General features: G+C 40.1%; 1 protein-coding gene and 1 non-coding gene across 3 annotated transcripts in view; both read left to right on the plus strand.

Annotated features, from left to right (window-relative positions):
- Positions 1 to 16,033, plus strand: part of LOC145435567 (DNA topoisomerase 2-alpha-like) — a 34,441-nt gene extending 18,408 nt beyond the window's left edge. Inside the window, exons 17-30 of one of the 2 annotated variants that reach the window (XM_080312853.1) lie at positions 998 to 1,205; positions 3,260 to 3,381; positions 4,311 to 4,459; positions 4,813 to 4,899; positions 5,279 to 5,423; positions 6,671 to 6,805; positions 7,120 to 7,220; positions 9,109 to 9,208; positions 9,839 to 9,953; positions 11,134 to 11,306; positions 13,202 to 13,330; positions 13,750 to 13,845; positions 14,874 to 15,041; positions 15,675 to 16,024. In XM_080312853.1, the coding sequence (XP_080168979.1) occupies positions 998 to 1,205; positions 3,260 to 3,381; positions 4,311 to 4,459; positions 4,813 to 4,899; positions 5,279 to 5,423; positions 6,671 to 6,805; positions 7,120 to 7,220; positions 9,109 to 9,208; positions 9,839 to 9,953; positions 11,134 to 11,306; positions 13,202 to 13,330; positions 13,750 to 13,845; positions 14,874 to 15,041; positions 15,675 to 15,818 (1,872 nt within the window). In that variant the 3' untranslated portion in view covers positions 15,819 to 16,024. Of the gene's footprint in view, positions 1 to 997; positions 1,206 to 3,259; positions 3,382 to 4,310; positions 4,460 to 4,812; positions 4,900 to 5,278; positions 5,424 to 6,670; positions 6,806 to 7,119; positions 7,221 to 9,108; positions 9,209 to 9,838; positions 9,954 to 11,133; positions 11,307 to 13,201; positions 13,331 to 13,749; positions 13,846 to 14,873; positions 15,042 to 15,674 lie in introns of both variants that reach the window. The other variant, XM_080312862.1, reaches the window with a different exon arrangement.
- LOC145451720 (small nucleolar RNA SNORD35) lies at positions 14,710 to 14,785 on the plus strand. The gene has a single exon (XR_013919012.1). It is a non-coding gene; the product is annotated as a small nucleolar RNA SNORD35 (small nucleolar RNA).
- Positions 16,034 to 17,152: the final 1,119 nt, after the last annotated feature.

The following is a 17,152-nucleotide window of genomic DNA, read 5'->3' on the forward strand; positions in this document are numbered from 1 at the left end:
CAAATTTGTCCCGATTTCAACCGGTAGGAACCGACACAATTAAAATTTGTGAATTAAAATATTGCTCTCGACCCTGTAAAAGTGCGAGTTGTCTACGAAAACGATGCAAAACAAATTTGACGCAATTCCAACCCGTAGAAGCGAAGTTATTTTTGGTTATTCATTGATAATTCTAGGATTTCCCAAAGCAGAGTTGTAGCCAAGTCACGAGGCTTCGAGTCACAATTCGATCTCACTTAAAGTTTTGACTCAAGTTGAGTCCGAGTCCAAGTCAGCGAACAGAGGGTCGAGTCCGAGTCGTAGTATTATGACTCGAGTCCAAGTCATTGTGTAATGTAATGTAAAGTATGGAACCATTTTTTCGTAATTATATTATGCTAGAGAGCAGGGTTGTAACCAAGTCACTAGGCTCCGAGTCACAATTCAATCTCTCTTTTATAGCTTTGACTCGAGTCAAGTCGAGTCATTTTCAATTCACCACCAAGTCAAGTCCGAGTCCAAGTCGGCGAGCAGAGGGTCGAGTCCAAGTCATGGTATTATGACTCGAGTCCAAGTCATTGTGTTGACTGCTCAGTTTCCAGCTGAAGTCTCGCCAAACCCACTTTTTATAACTCTGTTTGGTGATATCGAAGGGTTCAGAGTTATAATATACAAATTTTCCTCACTTTTAGCAGTTTCTGGTCGCATTTTCCAGTACCAGTATCAATAGACGAAATCCCAATAGTGTGGTTACTTTGCTATTCTTGGCAATTACAATGAAATGTCGGTCTTGGCCGTCTGAGTCTCGAGCCATATGGCTTGGTTCGAGTCATGCGCAATGACTCGAGTCCAAGTTAAACCGATACACAGATTGACTCGATTCGATTGACCCTGTCCCACAGTCATAGCTATTCTGGCGAATCCAAAACTTTCAACTGCAATAACTTTGCTTTTACCGGTTGCATTATTTTTTTCGTGCTGTTCAAAAACTAATAAAGTAACTTGAAATCTTGCCCAGGCCTTCAATAGGAAACGCGCAGACGACCGCAGGGAGTGGCTGTCCAACTTTATGGCTTCCAGGCGGCAGCGGAGGGAGGACGGGCGTCCCGACGACGCGCTGTACAACGCCGACGTGAAGTCGCTGACCTACACGGAGTTTGTCAACAGGGAACTGATTCTCTACTCTTGCGCCGACGTGGACAGGTCCGTGCCCTCGTTGCTCGACGGTGAGACTTTGCTGGAGTAGGTTTTCTTTGCTTTTCGTATTTCTGAGCACGCTAGTGCGAGAGTAGAAATTTACAGAACTAGAAAAGGGGGAGAGGCATAAAACAACGCAATATGCTTTCTTTTGTCATATCCAAGCATTTGCAGGGATAGTAAACCAGTTTTATGACTCATATGCCGTCTGAATTTGGTCTTGAACTTGACCTAGATATTGAATATCACTGAAGCGTAACCAAAATTAACAAACCCCCCTCAGAAAACTCTCCAGAACACGTTTTGATGTTTGAAACGGTGAAAATTTACACAGAATACCGTGCCTGTCGACTTCTGATGTTCTGGCAGATTTTCCGACAATATTTCCCACTCGGAAAATATCTGGAAATTTTAGGTGATAAGTTGATAACCATTTTTTCATTTTATTTTTCTTATTATTATTTTTGCAAACCAAAATTTTTGAGTAAGGTGCTAAATACATCGGAAAAGTCTCAGCTTTTCATAAAACGTAGTCCCCGATGTCTAGGGCATGTCAACATGGAGAAGTCGGTGTCGGAGACATGCCATATCATATATGATACACCCACCTCGTAAGGGTTAAGGTATTTAAAACATGGATTTTAAATCAGTGCTGATATGTGTTTAACGATTTGCTATCGGCCAGGCTGCTGACCAAAATTTCACTGCATCCATAAAAAAGACCGAAAAATGTCATCGATAGGGCTTGAATCGACGCCCAATATTTTGCCGTAAGCCTGAAGTAGCCGTCTAGCGGATTGAGATACTCTCACTGCTCAGACGCGAGAGGGAACTGCGTTACGCGATTTTTTGAGATTAAAATATAATTTTATTTTTTTAATTCTTCTGACGTCACACGTAGGCCTTCTATCGGTATATGACCGCCTGATTGTCTTCCGCATGAATCTCTGCGTTCCAACGAGACATTACACGCTACTAGAAAGACAGAGAGGACAAGCATGACTCACGCCAATGAGTAATCGATTACATAGTCGCATATTCTCGCTAAAGGCTAAGCGCGTCCAATTCTACATAACATAGGAGGCACACTGTCTTAGCGACGTTACCTATGTTATATATCTACATGCTATTGAAGTGTTATCAACCTCTTGCTTATTATGTGTAACGATAACTGTAATTGGTTATATGTCTTTTAGAACGGAAGGTACAATGGTTTACATTTCAAGTGAACATAGTTACAAATTCAATTTTTGCGTGTTCAATCTGCATTTCAAGCAGGATATACATTGATATAATAGGTTATACATGATCTGATGTATGCGTATTCATAAGAGCCATCCATATAAAACGATTGTAACAGTTTATGACCAATACAGGTCTAGCTATCTTTGATTAAATAACGACTCCTCTGTTGAACAGTCGCGGTCTAGTATACTAGACAGCCGGTCGCAAAAGGTTAATGACTCATTACTAATTGAACGCAGCGAATTGCATTGTTAATTCATGCTGCTCGGTGGGTGTGTTGATATCAGGTAATGAGAAAGTGAAGCTTTCGTTCTCCGAATTATGTGGACAAAATTGACTTAGTCAGACCTCAATTGTTGCGGTATAGTTTGCTACGTTGACTTTATTTTGAATCTGGATTGCGCATGCGAATTGCGAAAGACACTTCGAAGGTAAACGCATTTACGGTTCAGGTTCGACAGCCTGTAATAATGGTCTTGGTCCATACATTAACATTGTAAAGTAGATTTTTTTTCGAATTCTGAGCAACTTTTAGCGGGCCGCCACCCTCTCTACGCAGCTACTGCTACGGGCGGCGATGCGATAAATGGTACTCGAATGAAACTTGATACACTCGGTCAAAAAAGAGACTGTTATTTTGTGGTTCCGTCGGTAGTATTCTGGGATGATTACATCTTGCAAAAGTCTGACGCTGCGTCTGCAGTGTTTGAAAGGCAATACTGAAAATATGACCAGAATCGTAGTAGCACCAATACAGTTCCCGTATGTAGAGCGATTGAAAGGCGCACCTCTACTCGTCCTGGCTTAACGTCTTCTGACAATGTTGTGCTTCCTCCAGGACTGAAACCGAGCCAGAGGAAAGTGCTGTTTACCTGCCTGAAGAGGAACGATAAACGCGAAGTCAAGGTGGCGGAGCTCGCGGGCTCGGTGGCCGAATTGTCCGCGTACCATCACGGAGAGGTAATGATTACACGTAATAGGAACCCTGTGGAATAATCTTCATTATACTGGAATAGTATCTTCATGTTGAAATGAACCCGGGTATTTTTTGCTGACACTCGTCAGGGGTCATCGTCGGCAACTGGTAGAGAATTAAAAGGGCATTGCTCATCAACAATCGTATCACAATGAGCACATCAGCAGACCGCGTCCTAGCGTTTCCGTGCGGCGACGTGGGGGAAGAATAACCAATGTGCGATATTACTGACTCGAACCCATTCGCAGAATGTCTCAGACACAGTCGAGATTCTTCTATTGCCCGGGTTTCGTACATGAATTGTATATGAAGCATTAGGCTGTTTATCTATGATTGTGATTCTGATCTAATTCGGAATTTTCATCAAATTTAGAAAATCTGTATAGCCATAATTCTAATTAAATTTAAAAAAGAAAGTAGCCATAGTTCTAATTTGGATATATTCGGAGAAAATATTTGTGGCTGTAACTCTAAGTGTAAACTGATTTGGAAAACTGTAGTTATAATTCTAATTTCAATCTAATTTGGAAAAACTGTGTAGCTGTAATTATGATTCTAATCTAATTTGGATAATTGTGTTGCTATGGTGCTGATTCTGTTGTTATTTAGAAAAAAATCTATGTAACTCTAACCCATAAATATAAACTAATTGGATAACAAACCTGTTGCTATAATTCTAATTCCTAAATAATTTGAATAAAAAGTGTGGCTGTAATTCTAATTCTAATCTAGTTTGAAAAGATGCAGCTATCATTATAATTTTAATGTAATTTGAAAAAAAAGTATGTAGCTGTAATAATTGATTGTCAACTAATTTGGAAAAAATGTGTAGCTATCATTCTAATTTTAATGTAATTTGGAAAAAAATACGTACACGGCAGCTCCTTTTATAGTTTCTATCGTATTGTCGCAGGCCTCGCTAATGACGACCATCGTCAACATGGCCCAGAACCACGTGGGGTCCAACAACGTCAACCTGCTGCAGCCGATCGGGCAGTTCGGGACCAGGCTGCACGGGGGCAAGGACGCGGCCTCGCCCCGTTACATCTTCACGATGCTCAGGTCCGCGAACGCGATCTCGCGATTTTTCTTAGGTTGTCATCCACATAGTGATTAGTTTTACGATAATTTAGAAAAAGTCTGATTGCTAAAAAAATTCCAATTGTCTTATCTCAAAAGGAGCATTTAAAACAAATTCTGATTATTTCTGAAAAAAATCCAATTGTCCAATTAAGTTGTCAATTTTTCCAGTATTGCTGTTATTTTTATAGATTCAGATCATATTTTATTTGTTATTTTTCTGATTGCTGAGTGTCGTTTGAAGAGACGTCGATTTCTCCGATTCTTTTTTTAATATTTATTTCTCTGTTTGTTTTACCGATTATTTTTATCGGTTTGTATATTTTAATATCCAGCCCGCTGACTCGGTTGCTGTTTCCTGCGCTCGACGACAACGTGCTCACCTGGTGCTACGAAGATAACCAAAGAGTGGAGCCGGAATGGTGAGTGTTTTCAGTGTCGGGGACTGTTTATTGTCGTGCGAGGCGTCTTCAACGCCCGCATTTCAATCCAAGCGTCCGAATCGCATACTTTTTGGTGCAATTTTGCATTCCGGGATGATTAGAATGTATGCAGACTCCTAGTGGTGACGTAAATATCGGGTAATATGACCGGAGTGCATTTCTACACGGTGCAGTTTACGGAAGGTTTATATACTCGAAAACCAATTAAATTTTACTCACCCTCAACAGTTTCTGTCCCCGTTTCCCGAGTATCAGGACTGATAGACGAAATACCGGTGATGCGGTGACTCGGGTCGTTACAGCTCTGACTGACAGCGACGTACGTGTCTGAACCCGTTTCGATTTTGCGACCTCGCAGGTACTGTCCGATCATTCCCATGATCTTGGTCAACGGCGCTCTAGGCATCGGGACGGGCTGGTCCTCTTTTGTGCCCAACCACGACGTCCGGGACGTTGTCGATAACATCCGCAGGCTGCTGGACGGCGACGACCCCAAACCCATGGTGAGTACTGCCGTCAATATGGGCCGGGGGCCAGGGCTACCCCTCGAGTTGTGAAATCAGTCGTACACATAACTTTTACACCGGGGAAGCAATCTTCTGAAATTAGGACACATATCTTTTTTTGACTTTACAATTAGATTTTATGATTTTTTCTGGCAACATTTTTCGGCAAAATTTTTTCTCGGTGGTCCTCGTAGATTCCAGACGAAACTATTTTTTTTACCCGAACAATGGTTATTCTCGAAAAAAAATTTGAAAAATGAAGAATTAAGGATATTTTCAATCGTGGAAAGTTGTGAACTTGATTGGCTGACTTAGGCTGTTCAAAAAAACACTTATTAGGCTCCCAGTAGAGATTATGCACACCAAATTTGGCTCAATTCCAACCACCAAAAGCGATGTTATTGCGGTAGAAAAATTTGGATTTGAATAAAATAGTATTTACGGTGATTAGCTCTTTAATTATTTAGTATAAAATCATAGAATTAGAAGTTTGTCTACTGCAATAGCTTTGCTTCTAGTGGTTGGAATTGGGCCGAATTTGGTATACATCATCTTGGCGTGAAATATCAACATAGCACCTATACTCTTGCCTCATGGCCTTATCTTACCCAAAACATAGCTAAAAACTTGATAATTTCAATGTTCATCGGCACCAGTTTAGTATCTTTTATTACTGGTAAAATGTTTAACGTTTTTCTCTATTGAAAAATCTCGTTGAACAGCTTCATGGTACATCCAAAATTGTATGACACATCTGCCGTATAGTATTCACTCAGTGTTTTATGACAAGCTAATATCGAGACCTATGTTATGCTAAGAGCCGTTTGGCCTGGGTCTGCCTTGCTCTGAATTACGAAGCTTCACGGCAAACTTTTTAAAAACATGACCTTCAATTTTGAGATTTCAAAATGTAATTTCTCCGAGAGGGGTCGCACAAATTCCTTCAAATTTTAGCATAACACGGCACCGTCCTGGTATTTCCTAAAGACGGCGTTAGATCGAAAAAGGCCCTCACAATTTTAGGATTTTGCGTTCCCCGCGTCGGTGCATTTTTCTCCTTCAAATCCACAATCTGCAGGGTGGAACAAATTTGAAAATGTTTATGATGAATTTGAAATTTACCAGTTGAAATCTAGCCGTGTATGGTTTGGTTGATTCATCGACCTAACAATTTAACAAGTAAGTTTGTAGCTCGGTCCAGATTCGATGTGATAATATACCCGAAACCCCGGCTTTCGTTTCAGAACATCAGCTACAAGAATTTTCGAGGGCAAATCGAGGAGGTCGAGCCGAACAGGCACGCCACGTTTGGGGAGGTCAGCGTTTTGGACGAAGAACACGTGGAGATCACGGAACTGCCCGTAAAGACTTGGACCCAGGTACGGACTAGGAACCGGGTTTGTAATTCTCGACTTAATTTGAATTCTGTAAAATTAATGGTGAATTACCTAACGATTGTTTATCAGCATTGGATGTTGAAAAATGTTGTAAATTCAAGAATTTATATCGGGTGCAAATCCAGTCAAATTTGTAATTCTGTTATTTTTTTAGCACTGATTTTTCAACGTGTCCGAATCCAAAACTGAATCAGACAACGTGTAAAAAATTTTTGCAAAAATTCAAGTTCATTCGGGAACCCAATTTTTCTTAGTTGCATGAGCTGAATTGTTCAATTAAACCCTTGTTTTGGTAGAATTATAAGGAATCGGTTTTGGAGCCGATGTCTCTGGGAACGGAGAAGACTCCGCCGCAGATTCTCGAGTACAAGGAGTACAACACGGATGTCACTGTGAGGTAACTATGGCCGCATTTATGAATTTTACATGTTGCGTCCAGCCCATTCTTTTCCAGCTACAATCTCTTTGAGTTATTCCGGAATAGCGGTTATTGTCTATCGCCGAGAAACTTGATTTTTGCAAACGATTTTTTTCCCGAAACCACAACAAAGCATCTTTAAGCAATCAACAGCAATGTGTGTTTGTATCGGTAGGCTATTGGCAATTTGGCAATCGAAATTAGATTGCGAAGTAGAATATTTCATCTCTGACGGTTATTCGTTTTATGCGAGTCCCGAACTTTAAACAGTTACGAAGAAATTGCCTTGTGAATTTCCAAATTTTGCGACATTTTTGGTTTCGCAGACCCACGGAAAACGCTTCTCGAACCAACGAATTATCTGAAAAGTGTCGTTTTTGGTATCAGCCGAAAACGTGGGCTTGTAAATGCGAATGATACTAATAACTATTGAAAATGAGACGTATCTTAACTGTTACTGTGAGTAATACGATCTTTTGGAATACATATTCATCAGGGTTGTTAAAAAATGATTTCTTCTCCTATTTTACTGGCTACTCGATAAAATTCTTAAGTTACCTAATTGAAGCCTGCACATCAAATTTGGTTCAATACCAGCCAGTGGAGTTATTGTCGTCTAAAATTCGAATTTGAACAAAATAGTATCTACGGTGGGCGCTTATAATAAGTAATTTAAGAATTGGCCACCGTAAATACTATTTTATTCAAATCCAAATATTTCGACGGCAATAACTCCGCTTCCGCTGGCTGGAATTGCACCAAATTTGGTGTGCAGACTTTGATTAGGTAACCTAACAATTTTATCTAGTAGCCAGTAGCATTTGAGATAAAAAGTCATTTTTGGACACCCCTAATATTCGGTTATCGTTATGCGAGGGCTATTTCGTAAGGTTCTTGTGACACTTTCACTTGTAAAAGGGATGCAAACTTATCCCATAACTACTTGGTATTTTAAAAAGTGTAATTTCCTAAAAAACTAGTAGTTTAGTCTAAAAACTGTTCTGTGTGGAAGTTCAAGCGTACTAAAGATATGACCGCTTGAGCGGTTATGTTCAACTAGGATTATGAAAATATCATATATCGAATTATTTCAGAATCAGAATTACAGCTATGAAGTTTTCAGAATTAGTGAAGAATAATGGCTACACTTTCTTTTTCCTAATTAGATTAGAGTTGGAATCGCTGAATTTGCGAAAACTTTGACGTCGAGTCGAGTTCCATTGTGGGGCTAGGCTACCGTGCTCTGAAAATTGAAAAAAATTCAAGTTTTGTAGTAGATATTTGTTTTATTAGGTGTCACCTTTCAACTACTCAAGTCTTGAGAGTAATGCAATTTTTTTAGCTAAAATCGGCAGATTTTGACCTAAAAAAGCAAATTAGATGTTTTCCCCACATAACGCAAGAATTGTACTACTTATCTTCAATTCCGGTTGGAAATGTCTGTCCTTGCGAAGCAGTATGTCCTGAAAATCCTCTTTTTGTCTTGAAACTGATAGATTTCTATGTGAAAAATACTTCGTTTTTATGAAATCTGGATGTATGAAGAATTTCAGTAGTTGCATCACGTATTACGGTAGAAATAGTCGAAACTTGTTGTAGTAATACGAAAGATACTTTCCTACATCATCCCGCCCCTCATAAGGATTGAATTCACCAAAGTGTCACAAATTGAATTTTTCACGAGACCACGTAGTCATTTTCGAAACTTTGAGGCATTTAAAGCCTACAAAGAATTTTTACCAAAATTTGTTCAAAAATCACGGTATAGGTAAAAAAAATCACCAGCCATTTCCCACCAAATTTTACCGCCGTTAGGGTGTTTATACCGTTGCCGAAGCGTGACGCACGTTCATCTTTTCCGTTTCAGGTTCAAAGTGAAGATGTCCAAGGACACACTGCGACAAAACAAGCGCACCCTGCACAGCTTCTTCAACCTGCAGACCTCCCTGACTTGCGCCAACAGCTTGGTGAGCGAACGCGTCCGCCTGAATTTGCCAGGGCTTCGATTGTGCGTAGAATCCCTCGATGTTTAAAAGCTACGTGGACTGGGTTTTAGGGTTGTTCAAAATTTGCATTTTTCTTTGAATTTTACCGGGTGTTCGGTAGAATTGTTAGGTTGGCTAAAAAGGATACATAAGGCAATTCCGTTATAACTTAGCGAGGCTGTAATGTATACCCTCGGAATTGTCCGATATATTTGTCCAATATCTTTTTTGAATTATGCGTACATTATAAAGATTGAATTGAAAAATTTCCTGTGGTTTAAATTCTCTTGTCACTAGGTGGCGCTGCATGCAAAAATCTGTAAAATCCATATTCTTTTGGCTAAATGATAGCGGAGAATCAAATAAAATGTCTGATTATCCAATTCTGGGGCCGAGGAATTGGAAAAAATCAACTTTTTCGCTCTTAACTCGAGGGAAAAAGCTACAGATGAACAAATATGGGGGGTTGGATTCCGTTCGCACGAAAAAAATTATTGCGATGTGTACTTTGAGGCGGTATGATTGATAAAAAATTGGACTTTCAAATTAAACTCTTCTTCCAGTGAAATAAAAAACGAACAATTTCATAAATGTTCTACTCGGTAAACTCAGGTCATGTTCGACGAGCGCGGCTGCCTGCGTAAGTTCACCGACACCCTCGACGTTCTGAAATACTTTTACAAGATCCGTTTGCAAAAGTATCACGACAGGAAAGAGTTTTTGCTCGGTGAGTTATATCGTCTTTGAGATTGAATCTGGTTTTTCCGGCGTTATTTTTGGCGATCTCGAGCTTATAAATGTATTTAGAGGTACAGAACTTCGATATACGATTGAATAGTATATTCGTATTGAAATGAACCCGGATATTCGTCAGCAATTAGTAGAGAATTAGAAAGAACATTGTGTAACAAGAATCGTATCGCCAAATACGATGTTATCGGCATGAAATTTTGAATAATCTGAAAAAAGAGATGTAGTTACTGGTCCACATTTTGTTGTAATATCGTTTTTCCATGGAAAAATGTCCAGATTCCGTTACAATAACATTTTTTCATAGAAACACCCGTAAGTTTCCAAGTCGAAAAAGTTTTTCAGGCCAAACTTCTTGGCAAGGACGGACAGTTCCAACCAGAAACGAAGATGAATGTGGGAAACGCCTGACTTGCATACGCGAGGGCAAAATTTGGTGGAAAATAGAAGTTTTATTAAGTCAAAAAATGTCAAAATTTTGATTTTTTAGGTCAAAATCTTCCGTTTTTAGGTAAAGAAAAAATTGCCCCATTTAGGCTTTTTCACAAATTTGTCAGTTTTCAAGTCGAAACATTTTTTTTTATCCAAACTACTTCGTGAGGACAGACGGTTCCGACCAGAAACGAAGATAAATAGTAGGCCTACAATTTAAAAATTATGTGCGAAAACTCCTAATGTACATACACGAGGGCAAAATTTTGTCAAAATCAAGTTTTTTATAGTAAAAAATGTCAGACTTTCGATTTTTTAGTCGCAATCTTCCATTTTTTAATAAAAATATCGGATCTTGATTGGTTAATCGAGTATGCTTGAGCTTATTGCAAGCTTGTTGACGATTTTTATCGATAATATATAGAATGGGACATGATTATGAATCGTTTTTGATATTTTCCAAAGTATGGACACTGGATGACCCTAACGAATACACGAAACAATTGTATGTTGAAGTTTTGTACCTCCGAGAGTCTCTTCCGTCAGAGATTTGGGTATGATTTTGCATTCCGGGATGATTATAACAAACACGGACGCCATATAACGGCGGATGAATATCTATACTGAAAAGATGACCGGGTATCCTTGTACTGAAACGCCACACGGAAATTAGCCTGGTAAACGTACGTGGGCTTCAATTTTTGCGATTTGTTTTATTCGGTCAGGACTGCTGACGGCCGAAGCCAAGAAGCTCTCGAACCAGGCCAGGTTTATCGTGGAGATGGTCGACGGCGTCATTTCTATATTCAACAAGCCCAAAAAAGAACTGGTCAAGATGCTGGCGGACCGGGGCTACGACTCTGACCCGGTCAAGGCTTGGAAGGATGCAGTCGGCAAGGTATGGTGCCGTTAGCGGATTTGTAGGTGTGCTTCCTAGGAGGCATTGTATGGTTCTTATATAGCCACAAGACAAACTTCCGGGGGCTTCGCCCCTAAACTCTACAGTGGGGCGTATGTTTTCAGCTGTGCTTGTCAGCACATTCATTAGGCTCAGTGTAAGCAGAGAGTTTATGTAGCTTGATCTCACCAATAGCGAAAATTTTCGATCATTCATGACTGATTCGGTTTTCTCGCTGCCTAATTTTTAGCACACCTTTCGGAGTCCCCTGTTAGCCTACGCTTCATTATGTGTTGGTACGTCGTGGCGCGGTAATGGCCGATGCCGAAATGCCTATTTCTATAAATCATGCGTATTTCTCAGAGAAGGGCACCTGATAAACAAGACATTTAGTGACACTAAATCGCGAAAAGAAATTGAAAAATGTTGGAAAAAGTTTTAAAATACTACGCAGTGATGTATGTTAATTTACAAAATAATCTAGGGCTCTTTTCAATCTCGGCCCCTCTCCAATTGGGTGGTTTGGGGTGCACCAGTTACGGTCCTGCACAAAATGCATGAATCGAAAACAAATGATCGCTCAAACTGCGCGATTTAGCCATGGGCCGGGTCGTACCTGTTCTGTACTTGTCGCTTGTATGTTCTCAAACGACACGTCTTGAACTTTAAGTCAAAACGAACATGTTTCCAGCCCTAAAGTTATCTCACGAAGTTCTGGATCAGTTTAAAATTTGATGTTTTATTTATTTTATCAATGTAAAAGCCTTCAACATTGCATCTTGAATTTAAGGTATAGAATTGTAATATACCTGGCGGACCGGCAAGAATGTCGTCGCGGCGGTTGAGGACCGCTGATGTAGACGACATTGTCAGAATGAAGCAACACGGTTTGTCACCAGCAGTGTACGCACTACTTGAGTGTCGTCAGCCAACATCTGCTGCTGTTAAACGTTCTTTCTCCATTCTTGGCAAGCTATTTAGTAAGGACAGACGCTTTCTACCCGAGAATGTAGGAAAGTTTTCTTTGTTGTATTACAAATAATTTTAATCATTTCTACTATAAAGCGTAATATAACTATTGGAATTCATCGTAGGGCCAGATTTCGTTAAAATGAAGTTTTTTTCACGTAAAAATTTGACAGTTTTCGATCAAAGTTTTTTTCAGGCCAAACTACTTCCTAAGGACAGACAGTTCCAACCACGTACGAAGATAAGTAGTACAATTCTAACGTGTGAGAAAATGCCTAGTTTGCGTACGTTCGGTCAAACTTGGTCAAAATTAAGTTTTTTGAGACGAAAAAACGTCAAAATTTTGATTCGCCAAGTCAAAATTGAGTTTTTAGGCCAAAAAAATCGATCTGCTCATTACACTTTACGTTTCTATGCTTCAGTTTTGATTCTAGTGTTATTGGATATGTTACGGGAGAACGGTATGGCGCGAAATGAACCAAACTTTGTGTGCGGACATTCGCGATGCCGAACTCTGACTCAATATACACTGGTCTTGGATTTAGTTGTGTACAGTAATTCTAATTGTAATATGATTTGGAGAAGCTGAAAATTCTCTGCTCGTCTACAGTCTGCCAGGCTTTTGCAAATTGCGCTGGGATTAGAAGTGCGGCTAAACCGTTTTTTTTCTTCGAATTATAGTAGAATTAGAATTGCAGCTACAGTTTTTTTACAAATTAGCTTACGATTAGAACTAGGCTACTGACATTGAATCGGTATGAAAACACTTTACAAATTAGATTTGAATTGGAGCAAACAAGCATTTCATTAACTAGACCACAGGCGTTTAGCTCTTGTTAGTCGTGTTATACAGTTGACCTGGTCTGAACATGACTATATGACTGCAATTTGCCACCTGATAAATATCGATGAATTTTTCTGCCCAGAAACTCGCAAACGACGAAGGCGCGGAATCGGAAGGCGAGGAGACGAACGGCGGCGCGGACTTCAATTACATTCTCAACATGCCGCTGTGGAGTCTGTCCATGGAGAAAAAGGAAGACCTCTTAAAGCAGGTTTGCCGCGTTTGCTTTTGCGATTGGGCTGCTAATCGATGAATGCGGGAAAATACATTCCCAGAGTTATACTAAGGATCTCAAAGTGTCTACTTCTGTTTGATTATATCACATCTGGCTTCATGCGCGGGTTTGTTATCGAAAACTTCCGTTCTCTAGTCAGCATGTTTGGCCCGTTTGAGTCGCCTGTCATGCGTTACGAGGGTGGTAGAGTGAGGCGCGTCGGCTTGTCATGAATTTCGGAGGCTGTTTTAGCCTCGGGAGACCTTGACGTTTGGGGCGCGTAAGTTTGCGAGAGTGGACGGGCGATTATTGTTTTGGGTGTCGCCCGTCTAGTCTGATAACCGACATTTTCCCTGTGTCGGTTCGCATTTTGGTGTGATTGCCGATTTTGTTCTAAAAATATGTAACCTTTACAGAAAGATGCGAAGCAGACGGAGCTCGACGAGCTGTTCGGGAAGACCCCGTCGACATTGTGGCGCGACGACCTCGACAAATTTATGGAGGAATTTGAGGTGAGATTTTGAGTGTGGCTTTGAAAATTTTTGCTCCGTTTCTACGTGACTAAGAAATTTCCGTGATTTTTCTTTCGTATTTGATCTCGAGTCAGTTTTTGAGTTTGAAAACGTGATTTTCGTGATCGAGTCGGCGGGAATGAAGCCAGATCAGCTGTGAACTATTCTATTGTACAATAGGGGTGTTCAGAAATGACTTTTTTTTTCAAATCGTACTTGCTACTTGATAAAATTGTTAGGTTACCTAATTTAAGCCTACACACCAAATTTGGTTCAATTCCAGCCGGCAGCCGCATTGCTACAGGAGAAGAAAGTTTCTATTTATTATATAGAAATGAAGTAAAATTTGAAAATTTTCTTTTCGCCCCATGAAAGTGTTAGGTTGTCTGTAGGAATGATGTTCACCAAATTTGGTTTATTCCAACCCGTGGAAGCGGAGTTACTGCCGTCGAAAAATTTGGATTTAAATAAAATAATATTTACGGTGACCAATTCTTTAATTGTTTATTATAGGTGTGCGAGTGTGCCCACCGTAAATACTATTTTATTCGAATCCAAATTTTCCGACTGCAATAACTCCGCTTCCACTGGCTGGAATCGAACCAAATTCGACGTGTAGGCTTAAATTAGGTAACCTAACAATTTTATCAAGTAGCCGGTACGATTTGAGAAAAAATTCATTTTTGGACACCCCTGTTGTACAACTTGACCATTTGACGAATGGAATCGAGCCAAATTTGGTGTGCCACCTAATGATTTTATCGAATAGCCAGTCAAATTTGACCTAAAAAGCTGCGTTTGGACAGTTGTGGTCTTGTGCGCCTGGTTTCGTGGTGCAGTTACAAATGTAAAGTTGCTTAGCGCCGCAAATGATGTTCTCACGATGGTCTTCATAACATGACGTGATGATAATTTAACATTTCAAGACTGATGCGGATAATTTAACCTAGGTATGTAACCTGCGGATGATGCTCTGATTTTCACTGAAACTATCGTAGGCTGTCGTTAATCGAATTGTCGATCTGCAGAAAATGGAGAAGGCCGAAGCCAAGAAAGCCGGGTCGGCCGGCAGCCAGGGCAGGGGCATACTGACCGAGGCCGTCAAGGCTGAAGTGTTCCCGTCGCCGCACGGTGTCAGGGTGACCCCGCGGATTGACCTTGCCAAGCCGCTCGCCGGGGGGAAAAGGGGAAAGAAGGTATTGGGGTTTGAGGGTTTCGGTCAAGTTTTTTCTTTAAATTACGGCCGATTTTTTTTTCATATCGTAACGTTATTTTCGCGGAATTATCGGTCGATTTTTTTTATGACCGGATGTTATTTTCTTGGAATTTGTGGTCAATTTTGGAAATTTCGATTTTTCTCGAAATTTTTGATCGGATTTTTTGAACGCAATGTTGTTTTCCGAAGTTCTTTACCCGCTATTGCCTTACTACCGATGTTACTTTTGGTATTTACGGTCACTAGTTTACGTCTGATTTTGCTTGCCTGTGTTTTCAGGCGATATTTTTTGATCTTGATGTTTTATCCGAACATTCGGTCAGCTTTAGAAATTTCGATGTTTTCCCGGAATTTGCGGTCGATTTTCAAAATTTTAATGTTTTCTTGGAAATTTTCCGGTTAGAGTTTTTGAACGCGATGTTGTTTTCTGGAATTTTTAGTCACTTTTTTCGAATCTAGATGCCGATTTCTTTAAATTTTCTTCCTGAATTCTGAGAGGCGTACAATAATAAGGGTAGTGTCCCCTGTAGAAACGCAGACCATAGCTGACGGTGTACTGGCTTTTGATCGAAAACCTGGCCTGTTTGCTTTACTTTTATTATCTTAATTGCAGGCTAAAATCGAAGACCCCACCGTCAAAAAACCGGACTCTCATTTCGTCACCGCCAACAAGAAATTAGGTATGCTACTTCCTGCTCTCGTGTGTTTTCATCCTATTTTTGTACTAATTTTTCTAGAAACTGTATCCATTCTCTAGTCAGCATGTTTGGCCCGTTTCTGTCGCGTGTCATGCGTTACGAGGGTGGTAGAGTGAGGCGCGTCGACTCGTCACGAATTTCGGAGGCTGTTTTAGCCTCGGGAGACTTTGACGTTTAGCGCGCGTAGGTTTGCTAGAGTGGACGGGCGATTGTTTTTCGGTATCTCCCGTCCTAGTCTGATAACCGACATTGTTTTGCGGAATAAAACTCTCGTCTTGGAAATATGTTTGATGCGAATTTACTACAAAAAATCTGACGATAAAGATGTAGCAAAACATATTCAACTGCATCTGCAGGCTTAAAATAAGGTTGAAATAACCCCCGCATTAGGGTGGAGTGAAAAAAAGAAAATTTTGAATTTCAAAAAGTGCCTCTGATATTTGGCCCCAAATCAAATATGAATAACTTCTATCATAATTTCAGGTTTTTACGCCCTCTAGTGGCCGAGCTTATTCACCAAACGAGTCGAAAATAGCTAATTTTGCCATATCCTGATAACCGCTATGCTAGAAAGCCAGTTTTGGGTTTAAAATCTGTGGAAGCAACATGTTTCTATCTCACTTCCATAGAACTTTGTCCTGAAAATGTACAGAAAAAAAGTTACAAGTAAAATTGCCGATTTTTAGACCGCCATTAAAAGTGTTGGATGGTTGTACCAAATTTGCAATGCCGATTAGCATGTTACTGTCTGTTGCATTGCTGCTTCAACAACGAAATCTTGTTTGAAGGACTTATCAGTTGATTTTTATATCAACCAAGTATAATTTGGATAGTAGAGAGCATGATTGAACTTTCTTCATAGTTGCAAAGGAGCTACATGACCATTGGATTTGGTGCAATATATTTTCCATAAATGAGTTCCTATTGCGCGAAAAGTCAATAAACTGATGTTGAAATTTAGTCAACTAACTCGGTATCACTTACAGGAGCTGCTGCTGCAACTTGTGTATTGCAAGATGTTGGAATAATCAACTAAAAAAGTGATTCGTTTGTGGTAGATCACGGCAAATTACGAGGAGAGAGAGAAAGGTGTAGAAAAGAAATACAAAAAAGAGAAGCAGAAAACTTAAATCTTTTGTATGGACTCTACTTCGATGGAAGAAAAGATGACACTTTGAATATGGTTGAGGCACCCACTGGAAAATGCTCTATGACAACAGACCTGGAGGAACATATTGTTTTAGTAGGATAACCAGGTGAGTATTACCTCTGTCACTTGTCACCTCCCAATGGAAAAGGTCGTATTTTGGCAAAAATATATCGGTTTATTTCTAACACCGACCTCTGCAAAATCCCAGCTGTTGTGAGATCAGACGGTACAGCTTCAATGACA

The sequence above is a fragment of the Botryllus schlosseri genome, chromosome 1 (assembly GCF_051294905.1).
Source record: "Botryllus schlosseri isolate E-star chromosome 1, Bs_hap1, whole genome shotgun sequence".
NCBI lineage: Eukaryota > Metazoa > Chordata > Ascidiacea > Stolidobranchia > Styelidae > Botryllus > Botryllus schlosseri.